At 34.3% G+C, this 12,150-nt stretch overlaps 2 protein-coding genes across 3 annotated transcripts in view; one reads left to right on the top strand and one right to left on the bottom strand.

The window, feature by feature from the left end:
* oaf (BRICHOS-like domain-containing protein out at first) overlaps positions 1 to 12,150 on the top strand; it is a 174,399-nt gene that overhangs the window by 75,362 nt on the left and 86,887 nt on the right. The window lies entirely within an intron of this gene.
* LOC100876699 (Sox box protein 15) overlaps positions 1 to 12,150 on the bottom strand; it is a 129,386-nt gene that overhangs the window by 64,747 nt on the left and 52,489 nt on the right. For both annotated transcript variants that reach the window (XM_003705738.3, XM_076528955.1), the window contains exons 3-4: positions 8,158 to 8,341; positions 5,147 to 5,417 (exon numbers count right to left, since the gene is read on the bottom strand). In XM_003705738.3, the coding sequence (XP_003705786.1) occupies positions 5,147 to 5,417; positions 8,158 to 8,341 (455 nt within the window). The remainder of the gene's footprint in view (positions 1 to 5,146; positions 5,418 to 8,157; positions 8,342 to 12,150) is intronic.

Genomic DNA, 12,150 nt, shown 5'->3' on the forward strand with positions numbered 1-12,150 from the left:
ATTTGAAATTAAGTACACATTATATGCCGGTAGGTTTAGTGTTACGGCTATTTCTTCCTTTTCTGTGATCATCGACCGACAAAGAAACAGGGGTGTACCTTTCGACCCTTATTAGGGGACCGATTTCATCACAGTTATATCGCTGAAGAAGGCCCAAAGGTTAAATAGAATTTTACTGACATGGAAACTTCTTAGTTTGGTATTGGAGATATGAATTAATGATTGAGAATGTTAATTATGAATTATAGATGTCAATTATGAATTACAGAAGATAATTAGAATATTTTATAAATTAGATATTGAAAAATTTGGAAGTGCAGAAATGTGGTTTAAGTGATGGAGATTCATTTCTTATTTTGGGAATTAAGTAGTTTTAATTGAGAAAGTTCAGTCTTGATCTTCTTCATATTTAGTGAGGTGTACCAACATGCATTGTGTTTTGTACTGCATACTTTATATTATGATTTCCTATTTAAATTCGTGAACTAATTTTTTTTAATTATAGAAATTTAATTGGTTCAATGAATTTCAGTTTAATTATTGAAGTATTTAAATTACTGTAATTTAACTGATTCAATTAGTTCCAATTTCATTACTGAACTATTTAAATTACTGAAATTTAATTGGTTCAATCAGTTTTAATTTAATTATTGAGGTATTTAAATTATTGAAACTTAATTGATTCAATCAGTCCCAATTTAATTATTCAAATATTTAAATTATTGAAACTTAATTAATTCAATTAGTTCCAATTTTATTAATGAAATATTAAAATTATTGAAATTTAATTTGTTCAATCAGTTTCAATTTAATTATTGAAACTTAATTGATTCAATAAGTTTCAATTTAATTATTGAAACTTAATTGATTCAATAAGTTTCAATTTAATTATTGAAATTTGATTGGTTCAGTTAGTTTCAATTTAATTATAGAAACTTAACCAATTCAATTAATTTCGATCTACTTTCAATTAACTAATTTTTAAATAATACCTAATATTTAAATAATAATAATAATAAAAATAATTATTTTATGCAACGACGAGTATAATAATAACAATAACAGTGACAATGCAAAACATTGAAATAAAAGTTTACATAAACAAATGATTTATGAATATCAGCATAAACAAGTTCATCGTATAAATTATGATAAATAGAAATCGAAGGATGTAGAAAAAGCATTTTCTCTTGAAAAGAGGTCGCGAAACAGTTCTGGGAATGAGAAAGTCGGAAAACTCTCTTACCAACGTTATTAATTTAATTACTCATCACGTGAATAGAGAACCGAAAGGGGAGAAAACGCAAGAATTAATCAGTGCCTTTGTCAGTGAATTTTCTTCATTAAGAAGGCCACTTTTTCTTTTATTCAGAGACGTATAGATTAGATGATAAATTTAATATGACCCAGAAATACAAAGAGTTATCGATCGATTAATTCGAGCGCCATTTTGAAAACGTCGCGATCAGTAATTTCACTTTCATTAAATCTAGCAAATTATTTTTATACATATTTAATTTAATGTACAAAAATTTAAAAACAATATATACTTAAAAGTTATTGTTTAATATAAGTTTATATATTTAGTAAAACTATTTGTAGCTTGTAATATAAAATTGTTTCTAATAAAATAAATGAAAAATTACAATAATACTATTCGAATATTAATATCTTTACTCATATAAGTAACAATTTATACGTCTTTCAAACTCAAAGAAGAGATCTTTTTGAGCTTGCACAATAAAACAAATTTAGTGAAATACTTAAACTACTCGCCATATAGAAAACGTTCAAATGTGTAACTCGTGTACTTTCGAATATTAAATTATAAAAATTAATTAATTTAAAATCCGTGTTAGAAATCAACATTTTTGTGTACAATTTTCATGAAACACTGTACAAATAAATTATAGAAGTATAAAGACTTAAACAGCAAAAAACAGAAATAAAATATAATGAATGTAAAACGTTTCTGTCCACAAATACAGAACACTTTACTATTACAGAAAATTTGATTGCAGTATTAATTATTCTACTCTAATATGTATTATTTTTGTAGTTTAAAGAGTAACTTCTGAACCCAGTTCTATGCCCTTAAAAGGACGTCTAAATCAGAGTGTGACAGTTTTACGCGCGACAATACAACGGATGACAGTTCTACGCATGGCGATATAACGCGAAAGAATTCTACGCATGGCGATATAACGCGAAAGAATTCTACGCGTGGCGATATTACGCGAAGGAATTCTACGTGTCGCAATATAACGCGAAGGAATTCTACACGTGGCGATATAACGCGAAGGAATTCTACGCGTGGCGATATAATGCGAGGGAGTTCTACGCGTGGCGATATAACGCGAGGGTATTCTATGCGTAATGATATGACGCGAAAGAATTCAACGAGTGGCGATATAACGCGAGGGTATTCTATGCGTGGTGATATGACGCGAAAGAATTCAACGAGTGGCGATATAACGCGAAGGAATTCCACGCGTGGCGATATAACGCGAAGGAATTCCACGCGTGGCGATATAACGCGAAGGAATTCCACGCGTGGCGATATAACGCGAAGGAATTCCACGCGTGGCGATATAATGCGAGGGAATTCTACGCGTGGCGATATAACGCAAAGAAATTCCACGCGTGGCAATATAACGCGAGGGAATTCCACGCGTGGCAATGTAACTCAAAGGAATCCAATGCGTGGCAATATAACGCCAAGGAATTTTACGCGTGGCAATATAACGCGAAGGAGTTCCGCGCGTGATAATATAACGCGAGGGAATTCCACGCGTGGCATTATAACGCAAAGGAATTCCACGCGTGGCATTATAACACAAAGGAATTCCATGCGTGGCTATATAACGCAAGGGAATGCAACGAGTGGCGATGGAATATACGGTAATACAGAGTGTGACAACTTTTTAAATTAATCAATTTAAAAAACAACGAGCTCTTAATGAATGAATTAATTAAACATTGTTGCCATTATTAATACGGTCTGGGGTCCATTGAAGAATTCACTCGATCCTGCATCGATCCGCGATAAGCGCAGTTTGCGTGTAAAGTTTCATCGAAACCAGGATGAAGAAATAAAGATCCATGAAAGTGCAAGGATAAAATTGTAGCTGGTATCTGCTGTCGTTTCGATCGTTTTAATTAGTGGTTTAAGGATCGGGCCTCAAATCCTTCCGGCTGACAATAAGGCACCGAGGGCCGTAAGCAGCCAGTTTTATGCCCATACGAGAAAATTACAAAGATATCGAGTAGCGCAATTTAATACGTCGTAAATTCGCCATCTCGACTCCGAGTATATACGCTTCCTTACGTAGGTGCCAACGTTGCTGCATTAATATTAAAAGGCATATATGCGCGATTGGAAGCCAACCGAGATTGAGCCTTCTATCGTCGTCGCTGTTTTTCGATTAGATCGTACAACGATCCTTTCGCTTCTCTGTCCGATAAATTTCAATGCGAAACGACAGGAATATCTTTATGCTTACTGGGAATAATTCATATTTAGGCCACGCGACAATTGCTTCGTCTTAAATAAAATTAAAATTGATTGAAACGTAAGGTGTACTAACAAATTATCTCATTATACGTTTCGGAGTAGATCTCGATATGACGAGTAGGTATTACAACTTTGGCAATACCGTATGCAGTAACATAACTTGTGACAAGTCAGCACGTGCCAATTTTATATATGATAATGCTGCACGCGATATAACGCGAAACAATTTCACTTCAGTAATTCTACGAGTGGTAATATAACACGCGTTTATATGTCATGTACGAAAATTCTATGCATAGCAATTTCTTGCGTGGAAATTCTACACGTTACAAAGTGACGCATCACTATTATACACGTGGCGATATAACGTGATGGAAATCAACGACTGATGGTGGAATGCGCGGTGATACAGTGCGTGACAGTTTTACCTGTGATAATACGACGGACGTCAGTTCTACGCGTGGCAATATAACGCGAAGGAATTCTGCGCGCGGCGATATAACGCGAGGGAATTCTACGCGTCGCGATATAACGCAAAGAAATTTTACGCGTGGCGATATAACGCGAAGGAATTCTACGCGTGGCGGTATTACGCGAGGGAATTTTACGCGTGGCGATATAACGGGAAGAAATTCCACGCGTGGCGATAAAATGCGATGGAATTCTACGCGTGGTGATAAAACGCGATGGAATTCTACGCGTGGTGATATAACGCGAGGGAATCCTACGCGTGGCGATAAAACGCGATGAAATTCTACGCGTGGCAATATAACGCGAGGGAATTCTACGTGTGGCGATACAACGCGAGGGAATTCTACGCGTGGCGATATTAAGCGAGGGAATTCTACGCGCGGCGATATAACGGGAAGAAATTCCACGCGTGGCGATAAAACGCGATGGAATTCTACGCGTGGCAATATAACGCATGGGAATTCTACGCATTGCGATATAACGCGAAAGAATTCTACGCGTGGCGATATAACGCAAAAGAATTCCACGCGTGGCGATATAACGCGAAGGAATTCTACGCATGGCGACATAACGCGATGGAATTCAATGAGTGGCGATATAACGCGAAGGAATTCTACGCGCGCCGATATAAGGCGAAAGAATTCAGCGAATTGCAATACAGCGCGAAGAAATTCAACGAATTGCAATATAACGCGAAGAAATTCAACGAATTGCAATATAACGCGAAGAAATTCAACAAATGGTAGTACATCATGCGGCGATACAGAGAATGGCAGGTCCACACGCGACGATACATACATAATAATTCTACACCTTATAATATAACGCGAAAGAATTCAGCAAGGAACGGTTCATCATATGGCAATATAGAAAGTGCCATAAAAATGTAATTAAGATCGAAACGAAGATTTAAAAATTGGATCTCAAAATGTAAATCAGAAAAGTTGTAAAAATAAAAGAAAGGTCTTGAAATTGGCCCGTCATTTAACATAACAAATGTTAGCAATAAAAAAGTGATCACAGCAATCTCTGCTGTAAATTCTATAAACACTACGGTGTCATTGATCCAGATTGAATCGAAGGCATAAAAAACCAAATTACACAATGTAAATCACAAAAGGTATAAAATTTATAGAATAAAGGTCTCGAAGTTGAACTTACCGAGCATCTTGCTGAGATCAGCATTGTGGAGATCAGGATTCTCGTCGGCCAATTTCTTGCGCTCGACCTTTGCCCAGACCATGAAGGCGTTCATCGGGCGACGTATCCGTTGCTCCTTCAGGCTCCTCTGGGCCGTGCTGCCGGGATGGCACATCTTCACTCCAGCAGGAATCGGCGAGATGCCTTGTTGATATTCCAGAGACGGGCCGGAAGCCAACCAAGACATATCCTCCAGCCGTTGTTGCGCCGGACCGCTCAACATTCCTGGTATCTGAAGCATTTCCGTGTTAATCGGACGATCAATCACAGCGATCACTCGTTTCTTGATAATTACTCATTCGGTGAGTAATTATCGCGAGGTTTCCTGACTCATTGACGAAAATACGTGCATGGAAATTAAACAGAGGCTACGTTATTGTTACTGATTTTATTAGGACCTCGATTCTTGGCCCATAAAGACTAGGGTGTAATATAAAACAGTATTATACTATATTATAATTATTATTATATTGATATAATTATTAGTATTATACTGTATTATGATAATATAAAGTATTAGTATTACAACTTTGTCCTAGAAAATATTTTTACTGACGGCTTAAGTTACTCTGAAACGTTCTAATTACAAAAATTCGACAAATTGTTTTAAAATTATTTCCCTATTACTAGTCGCCGTATTATCTGCTGCACTGGGTTTATGTATCATACGTAAAATAAAAATTTAGTTAAGAATTTATTTTAAATTGTTTTGTATTAATAAATGGATTACGTTGCAATTTTCACTGAATTTTCATTTGTACTTCAAAATGGCATAAATACTATTTTTAGATATTTTTATATAAGTCAGACTCTACTCCAAAATCAGACATTGCTTTCTGTAATTGGCAATCAGTTACTTTATATTAAAAATGCTATCAAAAGATTTATACAATGTTTTTTGATTATATTTTAAACTTCAAACTGATGTATCATAAATGCAATTTTACAGTTTGCATAAAAAATTGCAATTTTGATTTTATCATCACAGCCTGATACTTTATTTTTGCAAACATTTTGTATGCGATAACTGCAAAGTTTACACCGTGTTAAAACCATGTAATTCATGAGATATAGTCTGACGATTTACGATTGGTTTTGTAGACTAATATATCATAAATTCATAAAATTTCACGGTCCACATATAAGAAATGCTACCTTGTAACGATGAGTCTCGTTATTAATAACAAGATTAATAATGTATAAGTATATACGAAAAAAGGAAAATGTAACAATTATAAGAATCATAGAAAGTAATGAAATGAAAGCTAGACTCGGTACTTGGTTTTTTCATTTTTATTGACATATTAATTACAAGTGAAAGAAGGTATTGGTCTGTTAACGAGCGATAGCTAAAGAGGCCTCGACAACAATAATAAGTAAAATCTAACACTCGCTGTCAGACTTGTTGAAATCGAGTTCGTAATTAGATTGCAATTGCGATGAATGATGTACGTGAAAATAACTTGTGGCGATAACGATAGTTGATGTGCTTGGTGAATGTGCGATTATGTTGATAAATACTGAAGTTTCGTAAAACGATGGCTGCTTGAGTGACCTTTATGTAGGAAGAAGAGTGTTAATCGATCATGGTTAAAATAAAATATTAATTTGAATTTATGTGGGAAATATTTGGTCAATTCAAAGAATTATGAAAGTATATTAGGTTAGGTTTTAAATTTAAGTGAAGGTGAAATGATATAATCTCATAATATGTAAGGTTAGGTTCAAAGTTTAAATATCTGAGTTATAAAATTATAGAACATAATTTAGATTTAAACTTCCAATGCAAGTTAAATGATAAAACTATGTAATGTTAGGTTAAGTTTGAAGTTTAGATGAAGTTTGAATGAAAGAAAAATGTAAAATGTTAGGTTAGGTTCGAAGTTTAAATAATATCTGAACTATAAAATTATAGAACATGATAATTTAGATTTGAACTTCCAATGCAAGTTAAATGATAAAACTATGTAAGGTTAGGTTAAGTTTGAAGTTAGATGAAGCTTGAATGAAAGAAAAATGTAAAATGTTAGGTTGGGTTCGAAGTTTAAATAATATCTGAACTATAAAATTATAGAACATGATAATTTAGATTTGAACTTCCAATGCAAGTTAAATGATAAAACTATGTAAGGTTAGGTTAAGTTTGAAGTTAGATGAAGTTTTAATGAAAGACAAATGTAAAATGTTAGGTTACGTTCGAAGTTTAAATAATATCTGAACTATAAAATTATAGAACGTGCTCGTTTAGATTTGAACTTCCAATGCAAGTTAGATCATAAAACTATGTAATGTATTAAATTAAGTTTGAAGTGTAAAAAGAAGTTTGAATAATAAATATATGTAAACTGTTACGTTAAATTTGAAGTTTAAATGAAGTTTGAACGATAAACCTACGCGACATGTTCAGTGAAGTTTGAAATTTAAATGAAGCCTAAACGATAAAACTAACGTATCAAATTACATACGAAGTTTAAGCGAAAATGTCAGTATCCAAATGACACACAACACTTTAAAAAGCTTAGAATCACATCCTCTCTTAACGATATCACGTTATCTGTCCACGTATCACTAATTATTCGTTTCATTGATATGATGTATATGATTGATATTTATCGATACAGTCATGTCATTACAAACATCCCACCCAGAGTAATCAAAACCCAGCAGAAAATTAATCATAAAAATTTATTCGAGAGTTAATCTCGCAAGCTCGAAAAAAGAAAACTCTCTAGCGCGATAAACTCGCGTTAAATGTCACGTTCGAAGCACTATTCCTCTCCGTTTATTTCGCCCGAGCTGGCGAGGAACGTTGTAAAACAGCCGGAACGTAGGTGTGCACGCGTCACGTTCGGGCGGAAACAACGTTCGATGAGTGAAACAAAAAGGAGAATAAAACGGAAGGAAAAAGAAATACGCGGCCCTGTTTCGAGGAACGGTCTTCAAACGCGATCGCAAACGCAGACAACACGTACCGAAATGATTTGGGTATCGATGGGCATCGAACTGTCATTGCCGTCGATGTTCGACTCGATGTCGTAGGTCCTCGACGTGGGTGTCGCATAAAGCGAGGAATGAAGTGCCAAGAGTCCAGGAGAACCGCCATAACTGCTCACTGGTGGTGGTGTCACCTCACCCCTGTCATAATTATCCAGCATCCTGTAAATGTAAATGGATTCTCATAGCAATCGATATCTTAAACGTTATGATGCAGGAAATTGAATTAGGAGAGGTTGGGACAAGTTGATATAGGAAAATATTGATATGAGGCAGATCGATATAGGGGCTATCGATATACAGATTGATATTATGACAAATTGATACTGTGTTCACTTGTTTGTGAATATCAAGCAAAATCGCTATCAAGATAAGATGATAGGGTTGCAAGTTAATATTTTGATAAGTTGATACCCAAACACGTTAATATGTAGGCAAGTTCATATAAGGACAAGTTGATATGGCGACAAATTCGTGTGGAAGCGTATTGATATAGGGTCAAATCGATATAAAGGCAAGCTAATATTGGAACAAATTGATGTTGGGACAAAATTGATACCGTGGCAAGTGGATAGCAAGGAACATCGATGTCAAGACAAGTTGATAGGGACGCAAGTTAATACGAGGACTAGTTGATATCTGGACAGGTTAATATGGAGACAAGTTCATATAGGGACAAGCAGATACACGGGCAAGTTCATATGGAGGTAAGTTTACATTGAGACAAGTTGATACGGCGACAAATTCGTATGGAAGCATATTGATATGGGGGCAAGTTGATATAGAGACAAGCTGAAAGCGGAATTGATATTGGGACAAAATTGATACCGTGGCAAGTGAATAGCAAAGAACATTGATGTTAAGACAAGTTAATAGGGACGCAAGTTAATATTGGGACTAGTTAATATGGGGGTACGTTGACATAGGAACCAGTTAATAGCAAAGAAAGTCGTTAGTAGGACAAGTTGATAGGACACAAGTTAATATCGAGATAAATTGATATGGGGCAAGTTGATATCGGAACAAATTGATATTGGAACAAAATTTATACCAAGGCAAGTTGATAGGGATGCAAGTTAATATTGGGACAAGTTGATATGGGCATACGTTGACATAGGAACAAGTTAATAGCAAAGAAAGTCGTTAGTAGGACAAGTTAATAGGACACAAGTTATATCGAGATAAGTTGATATGGGGCAAGTTGATATCGGAACAAATTGATATTGGAACAAAATTTATACCAAGGCAAGTTGATAGGGATGCAAGTTAATATTGGGACAAGTTAATATGGGGGTACGTTGACATAGGAACAAGTTAATAGCAAAGAAAGTCGTTAATAGGACAAGTTGATAGGACACAAGTTATATCGAGATAAATTGATATGGGGCAAGTTGATATCGGAACAAATTGATATTGGAACAAAATTTATACCAAGGCAAGTTGATAGCATGGAAAGCCGGAATCAGGACCAGTTGATAGCAAGACAAGTTGCTACCAGGACAAATCAATGTCAAGTCAAATTGATACCGGCACAAGTTGATATCGGGGTAAATTGATACTGAGACAAGTTAATCATGAGGCAAGTTAATAACGGGGTAAATTGATACCGAGACAAGTTGATACTGGGGCAAGTCGATACCAAGGCTGGTTAATAAAGTGGCAAATTGGTTCTGGGGTAAATTGCTACCAATACAAGTTAATAATAAAGCAACTTAATACTGAAGTAATTTGATACCGAAGCAAGTTGATACCGTAGCAAGTTGATAGCAAGGCTAATCGATAACAGGATAAATTGGTACCGAGGTAAATTGCTACCTGTGCAAGTTGATATCAAGACAACTTGATATTGAAATAAATTAATACTGAAGTAAAGTTGATAGCAAGGCAAATTGATAACAGGACAAATTGGTACGGGGGTAAATTGCTAGCGATGCAAGTTGATACCGAGGCAACTTAATACTGAAGCAAGTTGATACCGTAGCAAGTCGATAGCAAGGATAATTGATAACAGGACAAATTGGTACCGAGGTAAATTGCTACCGGTGCAAGTTAAACCCGAGGAATGTTGACATCGAGACAAATTATAGTGGGATAAATTGCTACCCAAGGCAAGTTGAAATTGAATTAAATTGACATTAAGAAATTGATATCGAGGCAAGTTGGTAGTGAACAAAAATTGATATAGAAGCAAATTAATATCTAGGTAAATTAGTACTGGAACAAATTGATACTAGGACAAATTTTTAATAAAATTTCGTTTGAATACTTATTAAGAGATTTATAAAATCACCCACTTCTAGTAGTTCAAATTGCAAATTCAACATGGCGCAAAAAGTGTGATAGTGTGGTAACAATAATAAATAATAGAAAATAATAAAATATAATTTATAAAATTGTGACGAATATGCTTGAAAATATTTAATAAGACGTTTTCGAGATAGTAAATTAAAAATGTGATGAGAAACAAGTTATGTACATGATAAATCTAGCACATGTGTTATTGTATATCTACCAAAGAGGTATTATGGGAACGTTGAAATCTCGTGAGACGAAATATTGTGCATGAATTGAAGATTCACTGAACGGATTAAGTTCAAAGTTTCATTGTCACCTTGCTGAAATTAGCTCGGTGTGACACACTTGTAGACTTCTCAATCTGTCTGGAGACTCCATATAACACTTGATGTCCTGAATTAGTTTGACTTTTTGTTAAATCACGTTTGAAGGCAAAGTAATTACGTCTTGTTACTGAGTTTATATGCTTCACATTATATGATATTCGTGTTTAGGGTGTTTTGATTTGGTACACTCGAAAGAGGGGTGAATAAAATTGATTCATAAAACTGAATTTGAATACTTTTCAAGTATTTGTAAGAAATTCTTCAACAATATCTTCTTAAAACTTCTCGATAAATAATAATATTTTACAGGCAATTTAGCTTGAGTTTTACGTTTTGACCTAACATTATATCCTAAAAATCTGATTAAACACCTTTTTTTGAAACTCCGGTGTTTTTATTATTTTTTTCTCTCAAATTGTTGTAGCACAAGAGTGTTCAGCTAAAATTTTAGATTCTTATATTAAAATCGAAACAAATTTTTTATTTTTCTGTAAAAACCTCCACTTTCTAAATTTTTTCATATTCAACGTTTAAATTTCTTTTTTGTAAAAAATATTTTGCGACTGGGGTCTTAAACGTCCACATGTGCCAGGTATGTTATCCTGGTGAAATGTCACCGTTAAGGGATAAAAAATAAGTGTTTTTTACAACAAATCTTATAAGAGATAATAAACATTTAACATGAAAACGTAAACTTTTCGAAGAGGGTTAAAATATATCCCATACATAAAAAGCTTAAACAAGAAGTGACACAGTTTTAACCTCCCTAACTCCAAAGTATCAATTACTATGAATTATAGAAATATAAATTTTCCCCTTTTTCCGACGATTAGTTAACGGTAGAATCGCCAACACATCCGGCCAATAAAATAGCAAACTGCGTACCGTTTCGCTCGAACGAATGCTTGCTTGTTTGTCATGCGAACCACATTAAGCTGTTCTTCTTCGATACGTTCAGGCATGAATCGGATCCAGAGTCTGAAAGGTATTCAAGCATCTCGGTAATCCAATCGATTGATTCTATTTTCCGGAGGTTTAAGTCAAATAAATTTCTCTTATTATCCGAAAGTAAGAAGCGTTTACGTTAAATTCCTTAGGAGGTGACTATTATTTTCATGAAGTTATTGCTTCGATTATTTGAAACTTGCTCTATCAATGAATTTCGATACAAATTCTGAACACGTTGATTTATAAATAAATTTCAAGATAAATTTTTGGATAAAGTGCTCTACGGATGCATTTCAAGATAAATTTTTAGATACATTGCTCTATCGCGAAATTTCTATATAAATTGCTCGGTAGATGAATTTCGGAAAAAAATTTCTGAATAAATTAATCTATAAATGAATT

Source organism: Megachile rotundata, chromosome 2, assembly GCF_050947335.1.
Source record: "Megachile rotundata isolate GNS110a chromosome 2, iyMegRotu1, whole genome shotgun sequence".
Taxonomy (NCBI): Eukaryota; Metazoa; Arthropoda; class Insecta; order Hymenoptera; family Megachilidae; genus Megachile; species Megachile rotundata.